Source organism: Photinus pyralis, unplaced genomic scaffold (genome assembly GCF_008802855.1).
Source record: "Photinus pyralis isolate 1611_PpyrPB1 unplaced genomic scaffold, Ppyr1.3 Ppyr1.4_LG6, whole genome shotgun sequence".
NCBI lineage: Eukaryota > Metazoa > Arthropoda > Insecta > Coleoptera > Lampyridae > Photinus > Photinus pyralis.
In genome coordinates, this window is record NW_022170663.1 from 46,922,361 (window position 1) to 46,941,878 (window position 19,518).

The window sequence follows — 19,518 nt, forward strand, 5'->3', positions numbered from 1 at the left end:
TTGCCCTACGCGACGTTACGTTACGTCAGGCCTACCAGATTGGATCATCAAATTTTTACCACTGCTCAGGACGCCGAGGACTTTTCGTGCATTTTCTACGATCTGCACTTTATCGATGCCATCTACCCTAGGATGTACGGAAATCTCTGGGACGAAAAGATGAAGAAACGATAAGAACCGCAACCGAAGCTCAAAAGTTTCGTCATAATCAAGCGCCAGAAACTCAAAACAGGCGTCTTAGCCTTAGGCCATCAGATTAATTATTCTCTTGTATGCGTGAGACGTATCAAGGACACAGGATGGACTCAACTTATTTTGCTCTTAGAAGATTAAAGTCGCAATTGGACGAGGAAACTGGTCCAAGTGCACAATTCAAGCAACAGTTCATATAACGTATAATGTCTCAAGTTTGACTTCTTTAGAAATGCTAGTGAAGGATCGAAACTGTAAATAACTGGCCACCTGCCTGCCCATATTAGATATGAAAAGGGCGCAAGGTAGCTTTACCGGCTCATCCATGCGATATTCCTAGCTGGAAGATAGACAACCCATTTTGCATTTTGGCTGTGCGGGAAATTGTTGTTTCGAGATATTGATTTTCTTTCCGAGGGGGGTCTAGTTTTATTTAAAAAACTCAATTGCTAGTTTTGAAGTTCTTCCCTGTACTGTTTTTTAAATATTTTCAATTAGGGACTTATTCATCGCAATTTAAGTGGTAAGTGTACGTATATATATTTGATTTCATCGTGTAAGGTTGAGTGGCAATTAATCAATTCAATTCAATTAATAAACTACCTAAAACCCACTACTCTTGAGTCCTTGACGAAGTTCTACAACAATGACGTGTGAATTTGTATTTTAGCTTCCACTAGGCATCTTACTCAAAAGAGGGTGAATCGGAAGAACTGTGTAGTTTGGAACATCCCCCTTCAATTACACAGCCAATGAGGCTCAATCTTGTCGATTATCGCGCCCGTCAATAAATGCCGAGATCAGCCCTAAGGTAATAAATGTTGGGTTTACCCTGATGACACAAAAGGTGGCAAAGGAACTCTTATTACTAAACTCTCCTCGTATTAATGCCATCAGAACTGATCAAAATCCACCCTTCTATATGCTTAATGCAACTGGTGTTTCCACTCCATTCTTGACCTAAACACCAACAGAGTCATTTGGCACCCTCAGAGTCAACCAGCCGCAGGCGCTACCCCGTTGCCTTGGAGCTATCCAGCTTTGCAGATTTGATCCAAAGTCTTTTTGGCACCCCACTCGCCTATACTGCACGTGACGCCATAACAACCTGATACTTTGCTCTTCTTGGCATCGTCAGAGTCTTACGGGCGCCATTTTACTTATTGCCCTGTTCTCACCTTCCCAAACCTGTGTTTACAGTATTTGGCTATTCTCTAAAGATTCTCTAGATCCTTTCGGTCTATCACTGATTTTTGAACAGATTTGGAAAATTGTGCTTGAAGCATATTAAAGTCCTTTAAAAAGTAAATCATTCTGGACCATTTTTTTCCAGTATTTTTAAGCGGCCTGTGAACTTGCCAAATGTCCATACACGAAACCGGAACACCCGCCTTCGACAATTTGAAGTACGCATGGCCTATCAAAACAACTGCGACAGATTGAACTTTCCAAGAGGTTATCTGGTACATGTTGATATCTGCTTGGTGAACTTATGCACTTTGTTTATGATATAGAAGTACAGCCAGCACAATCAACAGAAGAAACATTGTGAAAATGAAACTCGTTATAAGTATACTACAATTAATCCTAATTCAAGCGGATTGCTGGAAAATATTTCATCGGGGCCGAGAAGTAGGTGGAAATTTGGGAGCACCTTACGATGTCGGTTACAAAGCCACCAAAAAGTTAGCTCAAGACGAATGGTTTATACAACGTTTGGACCACTTCAATCCTACCGATTTGAGAGTCTGGAAACAGGTATAATCGTCTATAACTCTCGCCAGGAAAGATTGCCGGTCACAGCACACTTTGTGTCGATTTACAATCTATGTTTTTCTTAAAATGCGAGCGACTTTCGAAATAGGATCGTGTCAATGTTGAACGAAAAGTCGTTTTGTTTAACATTGAGACGATACTATCCCGGAAGTCGCTCACATCTTTAGAAAAACATAGATTGTAGACCGGGATCAAGTGTTCTATGACCGGCAATCTTTCCTGGCGAGAGGTTTACATACTTGCCTTTACTAATAAATCATTGCAGAGATACTTTACAAATGACCAATTTTACAAAGTTACACATAACGGGCCAATCTTCTTAATGATTGGTGGCGAAGGTACCGCCTCCCCTTTATGGATGAACCAGGGCGCGTGGATTGATTACGCTAAACGATTTAAAGCGTTATGCTTTCAATTAGAACATAGGTATTACGGGAAAAGTCACCCGACCGAGTAAGCTTCTTGAAAGATTCTCTAAACTTAGTTACACTGTACTCTGTTAGGGACATGAGTACGAAGAATCTTCAATACCTTACAAGCCAGCAGGCTCTGGCTGACTTGGCAGCTTTTATTCAAGCAAAAAATGAGGAATATGGATTTTCGTCTAATGTAAAGTGGATCGTTTTCGGCGGGTCATACCCGGGATCACTAGCAGCTTGGATGCGTTTAAAATATCCCCATTTAGTGCACGGTGCCATGTCTGCAAGTGGGCCCTTGCTAGCAAAAGCCGATTTTCCAGGTAGGTACGATCAGTACCTAGGCTAACAAGTCTTCTACGCTTCTATTTTAGAATACTATCATGTGGTGGAGGAATCTCTGAAAACCGCCAGTAGTCAGTGCTTATCAACGGTAAAAGAAGCAACTGCTCAAGTCGAAATCTTCCTAAATCATACAGTGGGTTATAAGGCATTAGATTCGATGTTTAATCTCTGTGATCCAATCGAAAACTCGATTAATAACCCAAAGGATATTTCAAACTTTTACGTTACATTAGCGGAGAATATTGCCGGCATTGTACAGTATAATAAGGACAATCGTATTGGAGGCAATCAAAAGGTGGCAAATATCACAATTGATACCATATGCGATATTATGGAAGATGATGATATGGGGGCTCCCATCGATAAATTGGCAGAGATTAACAGATTGTTAATGAATGCTAATAATCTAAAATGCTTAGATTACAAGTACGACAAAATGATCCAAGAGCTAAGTCAGAATTCATGGTCTAGTAACGTTTCGGAAGGAGGTAGGTTGATCACTAAATATTCACATATCCATATGTTTCGTAGGTCGACAATGGATGTACCAGACGTGCACAGAGTTCGGATTTTTCCAGTCCTCTTCTCAGCCACCGTACATTTTCGGAACTGATTTTCCCGTTGAGTTTTACATTCAACAGTGCGTCGATATTTTCGGCGAGAAATACAATTCCGCATTCGTGGACACAAACGTACAGCGGACGAACACATTTTACGGCGCTCTCGATATAGACGTCAGTAATGTCGTTTTTGTTCATGGTTCAATCGATCCTTGGCACGCGTTAGGCATCACTAAGACAAGAGAACAAAGGGCACCTGCTATTTACATTGAAGGTACGACAAGGTTCACACATTGCTAGTCATTTAACCTGAAAAATCCCCAGGTACAGCTCATTGCGCCAACATGTATCCCAAATCTGAGAAGGATTTGCCACAACTAAAGGCAGCGAGAGTAGAAATAGCTGAACATATTGATGCGTGGATTAGATTATAATAAACAATTTATAAGAATGTTTGAAAAGCTTGTCTCAATCAATCGAATTGTATAACTCATAAAAATATTCATTCCTACAATACTCGGAACAAGAATCAAAATATATATAATGATTTAAGATTAAAAACGTCACAAGCAGCACATAATTATTGGGGCCCTGTATTGTATAACTGTTTACCTCCTTGTTTCCACTCTCTAAATGAGCAACTTTTTTTAAAGTTTAATTTGATTCTTTGAAAGTTCTTTGATCCAAACGGTGATCGTACTAGCTACCTACGTCATGCTAGAAAGCTAAAAATTACAAAATCGGAGATACCAATTGCTTAGTATTTCGTTTGGAAATGAATCTTGAATGTTTGCGTTAAACTTTATAATGTATTTCTAGCAATAATTTCATGGCTTGCTTAAAATTATTTAACATTTTTCATTTATTGTCTGGCATAGTCTCCATAAGAAATACATGTAAACTTCAATGTAAACATATTCAAGATTAATTTCCGAATGAAATACCAAGTATCTGGCATTTCCGATTTTGTAATTTTTTTCTCTATCTAGGCAGTGTAAAAATCCAATATGGCGCCCATAAGGAATAAGAAAGTGAAGATAAATGAACGCTAGCATGTTCTCGGAAGTTACATTTTCCGGTTTTTTGGCCATAACTACGCTATTTGGTCAAGCTACAAGAGATTTTGAAAGGGAAAATTAATCAGAGACTGTATCACTTACGGTTTACAAGATATCCATAGTTAAAATGAAAAACAAACTCGCCCTGTACAATATTTTTTTGGATTTCTGTAAGATCCAAATTTTTGGGCCAAATTTGCCGCCCCCTAAAAACTGCCGCTCTAGGCCCCAGCATACTCAGCCTGCTGGTAAATCTGGCACTGTTTTGTCGTACTTATTGTCCAAATTTGAAAAATTACATAAAAATATCGTAGAACGGACTGCTCAACAGAGGTACGTTTATACGCTGCTTCTAACCTACTTAAAGAGAAAAGTGCGGTGACGCAATATCTGTCGTTATCTCTCTGTCTATTAATTAATACGACTTAGTGAGCGCACTCTCTTCAGAAAATCCGGCAAGTATGCCGCGTTTGTCGCGTCCCCTCGATTCAGTGAACGCTTACCTTAATTATTATTAGCAATTTATTAACGAGCGACAAAAACGAGTGATTTTGGACTTTCCGTCCGTTCGTCCATCTGTGAACACGACAACTCACTAACGGTTTCAAATTATAAGCATGACAATGACTGTCTACTATTGTTGTAAATCTTTTGGCGCAACGTTGTTGCAGTAATATAATCATTTTTAGTATTACCATACTATTAGAGAAATTAGAATATTACAGTGTTCGTAGAAAGTGGTTAAAATCGTATCTGTTTAATAAAACCAAATTGTGGTCAAAAGGTGAAAACTTATAGCTGGTGTACCACATGGTTCTGTTCTGCGTCCCTTACTATTCATACACCATGTAACTAATGCTTTTATTGTAAGAAACAAAAAAAAAACAGAATATTTGTTGCTTCTTAGGAATTCGACAGCCACCCATTGCATCTGCTAGTTTTTCATGAAATTCCTGTTCATTTGTCTATTAATTGTCATATTAATTTTCCTTTTCCCCATTAAAAACGGAAATTCATTTAATTAGATTTTAATACGTTTTACTTCACCTACGTTTCTCTCAATTTCGTCACACATCCCATCCAGTTTCATTAGCATTTATTGTTCCACTATAAATGTTACTCTCCTCAAATTCTATAGAGTTCCTATCATTCCCTTCATTCGTCCCTTAAGCTAGCCAATCTCAATATCCTCGTACGCTCTCTTCAAAGTCCCCAAACTTCCTTTTTCCCACGTTGATCATATTCAATGCGCTATAAGGGTTTAAGTCTTTACGTTTTAGGGCTCTCGAGCGAGACATACTTCAGAAACCTGAAAACAATAATAAATAATTAACTAAACAAATATAAATTACCTAGACGGATCACAATCGTCAAGAGCGATTGGTTGCCTGCGTTATAAAATGGGTACCTACGTACTTCTTGTTCTTACCATAAAAGGATAACTTCAGCAAGCAACCAAACGAAGCGTTCACCATTACCGCCAATCGCGGAGCACCGCAACTTTCTTAAGATACATTACGTACCCAAGTGCTTGCATATCGAAACAGTCACACTTACGAAGCCGCACTGCTATTTACTAATTAAATTATTAAAAAAGGAACACGATTCGATAACTTTCGCGAGAATGAACGGGGTCAAATCCATTACTTAGCAAGTAGGTGGTTATAGTTTACGTATTGAAAAGAGCGGAGCGGTAGTTGCCGAAGAACTGTCGTCACAGACGCAGCCTTTCCACTATTCTAAAAAAGTGGGTTTACACGTGTGCCCGTCGATGTATTTCAATTTCAAAATAAATGTTACATAAAGTAGGAATAAGTGATTGTGACAGTGAGATGTTTTAGTGGGTCATATACTTTTGCCCTGAACCCGTCAAACTGTTAAATTGGACGAATGGTGAGCAACCAATACTTCCGGGAGCTTTTTTCACACATTTGTCGCACTTACATACAAAACAATGTAATAGGAATATTGGTAGTTGCGATAGTGTAAGAATTTTATTGTATTTTATGTGCAGCGAGTAGTTATTTTCTCTTTTCATTCATTAGATATTGACCTTAACCACTAACCTGCGCTCCTTTTGTTTTAAAGAATAGGCCTCGTAAATAATGCATAATGTAGGAGGTAAAATAACGGAACATCAGCATAATTTTTGTTTAGTTTTTTGGTTTTTAATTAGATTTCACATTCCATACCAGTTGACCTTCCACCTGCTGTGCTAAGTTTGTGGTTATTTAAGAATCGATAACACGCCGCCGACTTTCAAGGTATGTGTATTTTTTGTTGGGGCGCCGCGAATCTGTTTTACAATTCGCACACTACACGAACGCATTTCCAAAACCCTATGACGACAAGAAATGGATAGTTAGTTCTAGAAGAGAGATGAAAGAGAAAGTGGAGCAACTTCTAACGACGTTGCGATTACAGAATGCACCATAAAATTGGGGGGCCAATTTTACACAGATTCGATTAGTACAAAAAATTAATGTAAAAGACCTCGGAAAATGTTTTACAGTAAAAACATCCACTTTTTACACATATTTTTTGAATTCTGTTCTTGTAATCAACCACCGTCAATTACGTCACATAAATTAGACAGTACCAATGATTCACAAAGTATAACTTTTAGTAGTGACGTTGTTTTAAAAGTACTAATTTTTGGAGAATATTTGATGGAATCAGGTAGGGAATTAAAACTATTCCAACCATTGAAAGTCAAGTTTATTTAAAGCTATAAGAAATAGCAGGAATCTCTTTTTAGGATAATTTTTCGAATGGAATTCCTCTGTCTGTCCGTCCGTCTGTGCCTCGTGTAGCTCGAATACGAAAAGAGACAGCGGCAATCAGTTTCTATGAGTTCAAGGATTAGCGTCATTGCATTTGAGTCGGATTCCGAATGCGAGCTAGTGCCAAAAAAGTCCCTTACTGAAAATTGTGTCCGATTCTGCGCATATCTTGTTTGTTTCTCGTATTATATGTGCCGAAAGGGTTTCTATGCGCATATACATGCAAGCAGGTTTGAAAAATGAAAACCTTGGTTAACCTTTGGCGTACCAAGCTTTTTAAGGAACGCGTCGCCCCAAGCTGGGTACAAAATGCACCCCACTTTATTTTTGCGGATTTATTGCAGTAATCTATTATCAGTAAATAAACAACATTTTGTTTTACAAAATTTATTCAAAACATGTTAGGTATTAAAGAAACAATATCAATTACACTCATTGCACTGATTACAGTAATTAATTTGCCGCTTTTGTCCATGATTTTTGCAAAAGAAATTTTGGCATTTAGGACAATAAGTACGGCACTTCTTATCTTCTTTCCTTGGACAATAATAACAACGTCCAAAAGATCTTGTTTGTTTTGGAGGATTGGGTTCCATTTCTTTAGGTACCACATGCCTCATAGCTTCTAGGTATTACCCTTTTTGGTATACCATTTAGATTTTCCAATCTTCTGTTTACATGTGGTTTTATCAGTTCAAGTCCTAAGTCAAGTAGAAATGATCTCCTTCTGTCTGTTTGATTTTTCTTCCACTTTTACAACATGCAATAGCGTTTAACACCAAAGTGCACAAAGTGTACAAAGTGTACCCCTTCGTATATAAATCATTATTATTAAATAAAACACGGATTGTATACGGTCGAATATAATGTAATCTGTTAGAGGGAAGCTAATTGGAGGTTATAATAGTAGCGTAAAGATCACAAAAATCAAATTGCGATTTAAATTCACCTTTTCACCTTCAACTTTTCACGCTTGGGGTACAGTATGTACCCCCTTGGTACGCCAAAGGTTAAATTAGGTTTTTTTAATATCCTATTCTTGATGTTACAGTTTTAGTCCATTCAAATTAGCTCCAAAAGTAGTCTAAGCTGGATGTTGTCACTTCATTCAACGAAACAAAGTGTATTCTGTGTAAAAAAAATCCGCTGAATCCGAAAATCATAGTCCCCCTGGCCGGAAACTCCAGGAACATATTGTTATAAGCAAAAACCGAAGAAAAAATCGGAAAATGTAGTTTTTTCCACTTTTGACTTTAATTATCTCGTGAACTATTGCTCTGAGGGAAAAAATGAAAAGAAATTAATTTGTTTAGAATCGAATTTTTTATAAGATACAGTGGGTTTGAAACGTTCATTTTTAAATGTTCTTGTTTTTTTTTGTGGAAAATTATTGTAAAAAAACAATACCGAAAACTAACAATTTATTATTGCCAAGTAAAATTCATCCGATCTTTTTGAAAATCCGTATTTGGCTTTTGATAACAAACCAATATGACAAACCACATCATCATAGTTACTACATAATTAAAAAAACAAATTCAAAAACCGATACTATAACGCTGATATTAAAAATAACGACGTTATAATAATTTATTTTGAAGAAAACACTTACATAATTATTTATGGCGACGCATTGTTAATTATTTGACAACAACTCTTAAAACAAAAACAAAACAATATGGGACGCCTATCGTAGTTGGCGGGAACGCGGCCATGCCTTCTGCCATGACTTTGGCTCCTAGGGAACAACTGCCCTCGAATAATAGAAGTGGCGTTACAATACTTTGTCTCTTAAACTGGATGATTCCCAGAGCCTTCTTAATTTTTTTACAGTTAGTAGAACCCTAAAACAATCCTTTCCAAAAATTGACCCGATGATTTGTTACAGGTCCATTTTTAGTTTAGTTTTGCTTTAGTTATTTTGATTTTTAGGTTAGGAATTTGTTTATTTTGTTTTGATTTTCATCACATAGGCGTGTTCTTAAATTTCTTCTTTTGATTTCTTCGCTTCTTTGGATTCTTGCTCTCTTCTTACAATTGTATTTACCTTTTCACGCTTTAAACATTTCTTCTTTCCTTAAAGCCGCTTTACATTAGGCAATTTTCGTGCAATGCAAGGCTTGTGTTCACTATTCTAATTTTCGAAGCTTATGTGTACTATTTTATTCCATGTTACGCCTCTGATTCGTTTCAGGGCCATCTGTTGGTATTTCGTCTAAACTACGCTATTCTTTCCCGCTCTTTTCAAAAATCTATTCTTCCTTTCCCGCTAACTTTTCATGTTCCTTAATTATTGGTATTACTGTTCGTTTTTTTTTAAATTTTCTACGTTTCGTTTCCGTTTTGGTCAATTGTCAATTGTATGGTGTGCTTGTGAGGTTGGGTTTTTGTTCTAGGGCCTTGTAGTTTTAGTTATTTCTTGTCTATACTTGTTATACGTACCTATCTACTACTAAGAAATCTTCGTCGTCGTCCGTCTTCAATCTTCAGTCGTCCGTCTTCAATCTACAGTTGTCGTCTTCAGTCTTCAATCTTCTGTCGATACCCTCAAATTACTTTTTCCTTGTTCCCTTCTACCCGCATCCCTATCCTTAATCTGCCCTGTATTTAGCCACTGGTCTACCACCGCCAAGTCCGCCGAACAACTGCTGGACAATTTCAGGAGCCAGAACATCTAAGTTCAAGTTACCTATTTACCTTAAAAAAACCGTTGTTTATTTAAAAAAAAAACCCATCACATTAATTCAGCCACCCTACATCATAATAAGTAATTTAGTCAAATTTTATTGTTTTACTGTGAGACGAGATCTCGTACCGTTTTTTTTTTTGCCGTTATTTCCCTGTTATCATTCCGTGCCATTATCAATCATCATCATTCGCCCTACAATATCTGTGTTAAATTCTTGATTTCCTTGAAGAATAAATACCTTTTCTTTCCCGCTATCTTTCTCTATTTCTTTTTAGCGCATTTTTGCAAAAATTTTTTTTTTGTAAAAAGTAGCTTTTAATCTCACTTTGGCTGGCTGGCTGGCTGGCTGGTCGGCTGGCTGGCTGGCTGGCTGGCTGGCAGTAAATGCGCGCCCGTAGAAAAACGCTTGTAAAAAGACAATGAGTGTACATGTAACTATCGGGGCCGTGTAATTAAGAACGTTAGGGATGGGGCTACAAGATTTAGAGTCGACGACATCTGGACGCCATCCCCGAGCGTATTATACTAACCTGGAGATTTTTCAGTTTTTATCTATCTTCTTCTACAGTTTTTCTCTGATTGTTTTCAAATTGGTGTCGTCGGGAAGATCTTGTCAACGCGCACAACTCCTGCGTGGTGGAATTTTGTTTTTTTTCCTAGGGGCGAAATAAACCACCTTTTGCGCGGCGCGCTTCGAGGGGTAGTCGACTTTGGGCGCCCAAAAGTTTCTTACAGCGCGAATCGCGGTCTCTCTTTCTCGTGTCACTAATAGAAGGTCGAGCTATGTGAAGTACCCAAAAGTTGAATACGATTTTATGCCGGGATTTTAGCGAAATCTACCAAAATGTGAATTACGAATGAACGGGACGTCGGAACTGTGTATCGACAAAGGGAATGTGGTAAACCCCGACGAGATCTTACTGATGGTGGAGTCGAAACTTCAAATCCGAATTGTTGCGGGTGATCAGAAGTGGGTGTCGACAAAGGGAATATGGTAACCCCCAAAGGATTTTACTGATGGTGGAGTCAAAACTTCAAACGCGAATTGCAAGTGCACGGTAAGTGAGAAAATGGTACCGACAAAGTGAACGTGGTAGCTTTCGGCAAGATCTTATTGATGGTGGCGTCAATATTGGCTAATAAAACACTGATCTGCCACACAAAAATGCGCTGAAGTCCCTTCGATCTCACACGAGGACTTTGATCATTTTTTTTTTTATAGTTTTACCCCTGCATTTCCAGACCAACAGGAGCAGGTTTCTAATTTTTTTCCTGTACGGCTTGGAACTATCGAAAAATTAGTGGCGCCTAAATTTTCGGAGCATTTATAGGTATTTCTTTCAGGATCGTCGAACCACCCCTACCACCGAGAGCAGCTGGAGCCGTAGTGCTGGGTTTCTTATTTCCTTCCAGTTTTCTTCGTCACAGATTCTTGCAAATCGACGAACTGTGAAATTTTTTTCAAAATTTGAAGAATATTCGTAGTTAACGAAATATTTTCCGAAATATAACAAAAAATGTACCTCTATAATACGTGAATGGAAAGCTCTCGGAAAAAGGTACGTTAAAAAAAACATTCCTCCAAATCAAATGAATTGTTCACATTTTCACAAAAAATCAGCTTTTGACTTTGGAGATTTTTGCTTATAACATGTTCCGGGAGTTTCCGCCCAAGGGGACTGATTCTAAGGATTCAGCGGATTTTTTTACATAGGGTACCCTGGGTTTCATTGAGTGAAGTGACAACATCCAGCCCAAACCGTAATTTGACTGGACTAATTAGGCGATACAGTCGTTTATAGCAACGAAAAATTGTTACTGAATTATTATTTTTGTAAAGCGTTCCCTATTAAATTAACGTCGTATAACATTTACCGAAGATGAGAGTCAAATTATCGAATTATCCAAATTATCCTGATTAATCAATCAGGTTAGGTGAATGACATTCAAGCGAATAAAATAACATAACACACCAAACATCGATTTTCAGGGTTAGGTGGAAGAGCAGGACGCGATATCTATCGTCGACTGAACCTCGCCCAGCTCTGTTATTTATAAGTGATAGTTTATAGGTAACATTATTATATATTAGCCAAGAGCATTAAAGACAATTTATTATTATTATTATATTATTATTATTATTATTTACGGTTTTTTCCTTGGCTTTTTCCTATCAAGTAAAAATTCAATATGGCAATCAGAAAGTGAATGCGAATAGGAGTTTTAAGTACTTCGTTAATATATGGATGACAACTCATAGTTACGTTCAGATTTGCTGATGATGACTTACTCATGGAATTTACCATAAAGTTATTAATTTTTAATGCGCTACCAATTTATAAAGGAAAGCCCATATTTCGAAACTGCACATTTTGTAAATTACGCATTGTCCAGTCATGGTGGGGTTTAGAGTGCGTGAGCAGTAACTCCTTCAGAAACTCGTGCTTAGGTTGTGAACAGATTAAAAGTCCTAACGTTTAGGTGGCGAACCGGAGAGAAGGGGTGAATTGAGTTAAGGCTTAAAAGCAAAGAACTAACAACTTCAACACGAAAACAATTTAATGGATGGTAATAGTTATTTACATAATAAGTCATGAAAGTGGTCGTTTACATGACGAGGAGGCTTATTAAAAGCACGAGGACGCGTAGCGTCCGAGTATCTCTTTAATGCCTCCAAGTCAGGTAGACTCACTTTCATGACATATTATGTATAAAATTTTACCTGTAACCGCCACATGTAGAAAACTTTTCCAAATTAAATTATTCATGTGTGAAATTTTGATACCTAATCACGCATGCTAAAATCACTTTATTTAATTGTTTCCATAGAGATTTCAAAATAATTAAAACAGTCGGTGTCATTTTAACGCAGTTTTCAATTTATACTTTGTACTTTTCAACTATACAGTCTTTATAACTACGTACAAAAGCAGGTATCAGTGAAGAAGAGTACCTATGCAAGACGTTATAATGTAGCCGAAGCTGCGGCCGCTGTAGTGAAATATTCGCTCCCCACAAAGTCAAAAAAAAGGTACGAAAAGGCGTAGAAACCTTTTAATGACTGGCGCAAAACTAAAGGAATATTACTTCCACACATATTCCATTAATTGTTCGTAATAAAAAACCATTATCCTTTGTGTAGGTATATTAATATTTAAAAATATCCACATAGTCTGCATTATAATTATCCAATGGTTGATTGAATAACTTATTCAATGAATGATCTAATTGTTATTTTGCATGTACTAGGACTGTAATGGGCGTCAGGCAAAAATATTACAGTACTAGTCAGGTAAAGATCAACTTTCTAATGTCAAAATAGCCCTGAAATTTAGATTTTCTTGACGGTTTCAGGTAAAAGTATAAAGTGTGTCCCAGATCGCGTGGGATTACACGGGTAACTTTCTGGCTCCATGTCACAAAGGCAATGGAGATTTCTGCCTACTTGGAGGTACTTACTTCACAAAACATGAGATACCGAGTGTCGTATCAGCCACCAAACCCCATGGTGAACCACCAAGACCGAGTTTGAAAGGAAATATGGGGATAGAATACTTATCACTCTAGGCGTCAACAATTTAATGCGCCCGTGGTATATTTTGGTGCCGAATAACAGTGCATTTTGCCAGAAAACAGAAATTTTCGTACTGGACGTTTTACTGTACATATATAAAAATCAGCATAAGTCTCCCCACCACCATGAAAAATATAAAGACTTTCAGGGAATTCAGGTTAAAATTAAAAAAGTTATTAGTTCAAAATGCAATCTATAAAATCGACGAATTCGTAAACATCTGCAAATAAATGTATTTACTTTTTAATTTAATCCTTGTAAATTGCAACTATATATAACAAAAATTGATTGATTGATTGAAAGTCAAAAAGATAATCATTTCAGTAAACTGTAAAGTTGCATTTGTGTCGTTACGAACTTTGGAAAATGGAAGTTCCAAAATTTTCACTGTCAAAAAAATTGTAAAATTTGAGAATAATTCTACCAGCGCCAATTAATAACGGTATTAGTCCCGGGCCGTTAGCATCCAATATTTTAAACACTATAATACAAAGAGAAGACTGGCAGGGTATCTATGCAGAAAATGAAGTTGAAATGGCGTTTTCAAGCTTTATTTCAATATTTCAATATTTATTTATTATCTCTGACAATGTGAGCCATTGTATGAGATACGTCAAAAGTACAAAAGTTACAACGTGTCCCCCGCCTACTGTGCGATCAAAAATGAGTTGCTGTCGAGTCACCTTTGGAACTTTTGTTTACATGTGAAATCGTATTTAACTTGAACTTCCAAGGGCGACTCGACAGCAACTCAATTTTGATCGCCCGTTAGATGACAGTTAAATCAAAGATTTAGGTGACAAATGCGGTAGGTAAATCATGGCCAACCAATTTTTTACTACCTTTTTAGATTTATTTATTTAACTTTTATACTTTTAAAAAAGGTCTTAGGCGCGCTTTTTATCTATCCGAGGGTGTTTTTATTTTTTCTTTAGGTTAAAATGGGGAGCAGGAATTGCCGAAAATGTATTTTCCCCATGTTATTTCCCTATGTTCCGCCGTCAACTTGCCACGCTGTATATTGGACCAAAACAAACATTTTTAGAAGGGGAGCCATCCGCCCCCTCTAGCACGGGAGAGTTATTCACCCCTAAAGGTGCATTTTTTATAAAGCTTTGTTCTCTCGCCACTCTAACCAGAAACACAGAACCTCAAAATTGATTTTTATTATCGGCAAAAAACGCCTTTGAGAATGATTTCATTTCAAACATTTTTGACTTAAAAAAGTATGCAAAAAGGTACCATCCGCCCGCTTCCATTCCTCTCATTGCCTCCGCCGTCTACATCAGAACGAGATCAGAATATTTAATTATACCTACTCATAAACTACTTTGTTTGAAACAAATTACTTGAAATCATTGGGTTCGTGATCAGTTAAGTTTGATGACAGGTCAATCTTTTATAGTGTAATTATTTCACCCTTTCGTGGTTGAAGTGAGATGATTGTCAAACGAACGAAGAAGGTACTTAGCAAGTACGACACGTCACTCCATGGCCAGTTTTTACCAATTTTTAGGATTTTTAATTTAATTTTTAGGCTTGCATGAGACCTTACAGTTGCGTATTTTTATGTCATCCGATGGACATTTTAATTATCTATCCGAGGATGCTTTTATTTTTCCTGTAGGATGAAATGGGGAGCAGGGATTGCCGAAAACGTATTTTCCCATGTTATTTCCTTATGTCCCGCCGTTAGCTTGCCACACTGTATAATTGTGCAAAGTGGTTTGCTTTAATCATCAAAAGCCCTATAATCGCATTTTTCGACTTGTATTATTATTATTATTATTGGTATTATATGTTATATTATGATAGCAAATAACTTGGTGACTATTTGTGTACGAATTTATTTTCATTGCAGGTGATGAGCGATTACGAACGCATTAGGAGATCATGTGTCAAACGCGGAGAATTGTGGGAAGATCCAGATTTCCCGGCAACACAGTCATCGGTATTTTATCATCAAACGCCACCCTTTCAGTTCACATGGAAACGACCAAAGGTTTAATGATTATTTATTTAAATAATTTTCAATAATATTGGAGTGGTCGAGGCATTCGATCGTTTTATTTCCCATTAATGGACAGTTGTGTCTAAAAAAAATCCTGCAGTATTTTAAATAGACAAATGTCTGTATGTGCCAAAGTGCTAATCCGGGCATCCAGTAATCCGGACGTGTACAGTGTGGTCCAATTTCGATTGAATTAAATGGGCAGATAAACGACAACGGTTTAAGTACTCGTGACCTCTTTTTTCATGCTTATCCCATTACCGTTGCCAGAAATAAGCTGCCGTCTTTTAATACGTTTTGTATTAATACATCTTGTCTGAAAGTAAATATCAAAAGATTGTCAACTAGTTTTTCCATTAAAAAATCAACTTTGAGTTGCAGCGCAGTTACTAAAAGGTCTAGAAACGACTGACAGCATTGATTTTTACGTTAAAAAGTGCCCGAATAAAGCAATTTTGTTCTAGCTTCAAAAAGAAAGAAGTTACAGCAAATTGAAGGAATCAACCATTTTTCAGTTTTTCTCTCTAGTGAGAAAACAAAAGACGGAAGTTTATTTCTGGCAACGGTAATGGAATGTCAAAGAGGTCACGAGTACTTAAACCGTTTTTGTTTATTTGAAAGATACCCATTTGATCCCATCGAAATTGGACCACACTGTACATATGTACGTACTAGCATATACACATTTGTTTGTTTAAATGTTTCATTCATGAGAAAAAATGGTTATACAGAGTTGTTTTTGAATAAATAAATTATTTAAACATATACGTGTCAGTCAGTAATCCGTACACACTAATTCGTACACACGTCTTGCATTTAATTGTTCGGATTAACGGTTGTCAGTAATTTGTATTTACTGTGTATTAATATATTTATTTTGCACCCCTGTAGGATTTATGCAGTAGACCAGAATTTGTACAAGATGGAGCAGGACAGTTCGATATCATCCCTGGTAAAATGGGTAAGTGTCAAAAAGATTTAATTCAACCAAGATCAAGATGGCTCGTATAGCCTTAGAGCGGGCCAACAGCAGAGGATTTACTGAACTACCTCCAATCAAAAACTTGGTAATCATTTTGGAGGGGTGTTTGCAATGTTGAAGCCGGAGATACATGGCTTAAAATTGTTTTTTTAGGAGATCGGTGGCTGGTGTCCTGTCTTGGAGTAATATTCCTCAGCAAAGGACTATTTTATAGAGTGGTACCAGCAGATCAATCGTTTAGTAACGAACAATACGCTGGCATTTTTCGCTTTAGAATTTGGTGGTGCGGCGAATGGACCGAGGTTTTGGTCGATGACCGCCTACCAACCGTGAATGGACGGTTGGCATTCCTTCAGGCACAGCATGCGGACCATTTCTGGCCGGGACTTTTAGAAAAGGCATATGCAAAGTATGTCGTATTTGAAATTAAAGCGTTTATTTGTTACTCAGTTGTAAACGTTGATTAACAAGACAAAACGCAAACGGGTAAACGTCATGTTTAAACGCTACTGACTTGTAAAACTGACAGCTGACTTGTCAACATTTTACAAGTTAGTAATCTAGTAATTTCATTGGCCAGAATTAATACGAAGTCTCTGTTACATGGATAACATGAACTAATTATTTACGTTTACTATTGTTTATAAATGAGTAACAAATAAAATATTGTACATTACGCCAAGTACTAGTTTTTACTGGCTCCAGGCGCTCCTATCGCCAGGAAAAACTCACTTACCTGGCTAATAATGTAAAATACTATTACATTTATTCACCTTAGACTGCATGGCTCCTACGAAGCGTTAAAATATGGTACATTACTCGATGGATTGGCAGACCTAACTGGCGGAATAACCGAGAGCGTAAGCTTAAAACAGGACAACATTATGTGCACTCGGTTACTTCACAAGTTCCTGGAAATGACGACGATCATCACTTGTTCTTTACAAGCACCCAATACACAAGGACGATCGCAAATGGAGAAAACCTCAAATGGTGTACAGATTGGCACTAACTACAGACTCTACGCGGTTGATCAGGTGAAATTAAAATCATCTACCTACCATTCGATTAATGCACGGTTTCAGGTGGAAAAATTCAGCGGCGAAGTTGTACAGTTAGTGAAATTAAAAAACCCCTTAAGTCAGCTGACTGACTACATGGGTTTTTGGTGGTCCGATTCACAAGAATGGTCGGAAATACTTCCCCCTGAACAAGAACGGCTAAGACAGCAGACGCTCGATGGAGAATTTTGGATGCCATACTCTGACTTCATTAAAACCTTCACTCATTTAGAAGTAGTACACTTAGACAGTGACACTAGTCGAGACGAACCGAGTTTGCATAGCAAATGCATGTGGCAGATGCGTTTGTATCAGGGAAGCTGGTTAAAAGGCGTTACTGCGGGCGGTTGTAGAAACAACCCGGAAACGTTTCACATTAATCCACAACTCCATTTAACGCTTAGTGAAATGGAGGAGGTGATTGTTTCTTTGAACCAACACAGCATAATGGAACCGAAAGTGATCGGTTTCACCGCATACACTCTACCAAATGACACAACGGAAATCCTGGGAAGGGCGTTCTTTAAGAAAAACAAGTCACTAGTCAATTCGCAATATACGAATAGCCGGCAAGTTAGCCATAGGTGCCAATTAGAGCAGGGAAGCTACTTAATTTTACCGACAACTTTCGAACCTAGTCAAGAGTCGGGGTTCACGTTGAGGATTTACTCGAGTAAACCCTTGAAACTAAAGCTCTTAGATGTAACACCGTCTTTGATTAAGCCTGCGATTGTTAAGGCGCCCGCGCTGCTTGACGTTAAAAGCTTTAGTCAATATGAATCCGTCTTCTTGCAACTGGCAGATGAACATCGGACTGTGAATGCTTTCGAGCTACAGGAGCTGTTGGATGCGTGTCTTCCAAATGATTACATTAAGAGTTGCGCCTCTACGGAAGTTTGCCGGCAAGTAGTCCTCACATTTGACGTAAGTATGTGTGTCTGTTTAGAGGAAAGTAGACTATTACATTATGTCAATGTAATATTCGTCTTTCTCCTAATGAGATACAAAATTCTGCCAAAACCAATTTTGAATTTGAGATGGGCGCGTTGCTTGTAGCTCTCAGGTACCGGAAGATTAAAATTTGCCGACTTCAAAGACTTAATGTGCAGTTTAAAACACTGGCAAACCGCTTTCAAAAACCACACCAAAGAAAAAACTGGAATATTGAAGGCGGAAAGATTACGAGACGCAATAATTGACGTGGGATTTCAGTTAAGCAGCGACGTTTTAGCCGTACTCATTCTGAGATATATGCGCAAAGACGGAACTCTCCGATTCGGAGATTTCGTTTCTGCCATACTACGTTTGACTATTTCATTCAGTAAGTATAATGCGGTTTTCGTGTTAATGTAAGTTGATGTTTTAAGATGCCTTTGAAGCGAAGGACCCCTTGCAAAATGGTACCGTTAAACTTGGTTTAGCCGAGGTAAGGGATCTACAGCGTCTTGAAATAACTAACACTCCTTTTTTCTCAGTGGCTGAAGTCATCGTTAACTTGTTAATATGCTGTTTTTTACGTACTTTTTATTTGTATATAGCTAGTTGTAATACAAAAAATGTAATATTAAGTTTTTATTCAAAATAAAACTTGACTTAAATGGGTGTTTTATTTTGTGGCAAAACTAACATGATAGTATCGTTTTTTTAATTGATTTGACTTGATGTTGTGCATATAGAGACACTATATCTAAATGTGTAGAAAACCAGTAGCGTTTTACTGTGTAGAGCGACCAAAAAGTCAAATTTTACGTTGGTCCGCAATTTAAAGCGATATGTAAGTTTCAATTTTGTGGAAATTCCACTGCATACGTCTACATATCTACACATAAAGTTGTTTATTGAGTTAATATATTCACGTATTTTCATTTCTTATATTTATTGTGCAAAAGAAGTTTATTTAAAAAAATTCCGTTAATTATCTACGGCAGTCATGGATCACATTGCTGTTATCAATGAATTACAGATTACATTTCAACACTTAAACAGTATAACTCCTCCCTCAAAAGACAGATCGAAGACAACCTAAATGAGAACACTTCAAAGGGGAGTTCACTTTACTGAAGAAAATTTC

The 19,518-nt window shown here is 37.4% G+C and overlaps 2 protein-coding genes and 1 long non-coding RNA gene across 7 annotated transcripts; 2 read left to right on the plus strand and 1 right to left on the minus strand.

The window, feature by feature from the left end:
• Positions 1 to 604: 604 nt before the first annotated feature.
• Positions 605 to 3,855, plus strand: LOC116173874 (putative serine protease K12H4.7). 2 transcript variants are annotated; one of them, XM_031491596.1, is made up of 8 exons: positions 605 to 715; positions 1,526 to 1,655; positions 1,707 to 1,950; positions 2,234 to 2,421; positions 2,472 to 2,707; positions 2,759 to 3,217; positions 3,261 to 3,563; positions 3,614 to 3,855. In XM_031491596.1, exons 3-8 carry the CDS (start codon positions 1,747 to 1,749, stop codon positions 3,721 to 3,723), a joined length of 1,500 nt encoding a protein of 499 aa, XP_031347456.1. In that variant the 5' UTR covers positions 605 to 715; positions 1,526 to 1,655; positions 1,707 to 1,746; the 3' UTR covers positions 3,724 to 3,855. The 2 variants fall into 2 exon arrangements, with proteins under 2 accessions (XP_031347456.1, XP_031347455.1); XM_031491595.1 differs by having other exon boundaries at positions 1,526 to 1,647.
• Positions 3,856 to 5,196: 1,341 nt separating this feature from the next.
• On the minus strand, positions 5,197 to 5,874 carry LOC116174042. Its single transcript, XR_004146020.1, has 2 exons — positions 5,700 to 5,874; positions 5,197 to 5,656 (listed from the first exon to the last, which is right to left on the minus strand). It is a non-coding gene; the product is annotated as an uncharacterized LOC116174042 (long non-coding RNA).
• Positions 5,875 to 5,904: 30 nt separating this feature from the next.
• On the plus strand, positions 5,905 to 19,045 carry LOC116174041 (calpain-C). Of its 4 annotated transcripts, none has more exons than XM_031491818.1 (9): positions 5,905 to 6,001; positions 15,255 to 15,395; positions 16,296 to 16,365; positions 16,540 to 16,795; positions 17,165 to 17,423; positions 17,472 to 18,371; positions 18,504 to 18,768; positions 18,815 to 18,873; positions 18,923 to 19,045. In XM_031491818.1, exons 2-9 carry the CDS (start codon positions 15,258 to 15,260, stop codon positions 18,947 to 18,949), a joined length of 1,974 nt encoding a protein of 657 aa, XP_031347678.1. In that variant the 5' UTR covers positions 5,905 to 6,001; positions 15,255 to 15,257; the 3' UTR covers positions 18,950 to 19,045. The 4 variants fall into 4 exon arrangements, with proteins under 4 accessions (XP_031347678.1, XP_031347677.1, XP_031347676.1 ...); XM_031491817.1 differs by lacking the exon at positions 5,905 to 6,001 and adding an exon at positions 6,008 to 6,332; XM_031491816.1 differs by lacking the exon at positions 5,905 to 6,001 and adding an exon at positions 6,008 to 6,240.
• Positions 19,046 to 19,518: the final 473 nt, after the last annotated feature.

What these genes read in the sequence shown, in the direction of transcription:
- LOC116173874 (XM_031491596.1), top strand. Translation starts at nt 1,747, where the DNA reads ATGAAACTCGTTATAAGTATACTACAATTAATCCTAATTCAAGCGGAT. An exon ending in ATTTGAGAGTCTGGAAACAG is followed by an intron (nt 1,951 to 2,233) that starts GTATAATCGTCT and finishes AAATCATTGCAG; the next exon opens with AGATACTTTACAAATGACCA. An exon ending in ACCTGCTATTTACATTGAAG is followed by an intron (nt 3,564 to 3,613) that starts GTACGACAAGGT and finishes AAAAATCCCCAG; the next exon opens with GTACAGCTCATTGCGCCAAC.
- LOC116174041 (XM_031491816.1), top strand. An exon ending in GACTCTACGCGGTTGATCAG is followed by an intron (nt 17,424 to 17,471) that starts GTGAAATTAAAA and finishes GCACGGTTTCAG; the next exon opens with GTGGAAAAATTCAGCGGCGA. An exon ending in ACGTTTGACTATTTCATTCA is followed by an intron (nt 18,769 to 18,814) that starts GTAAGTATAATG and finishes TGATGTTTTAAG; the next exon opens with ATGCCTTTGAAGCGAAGGAC.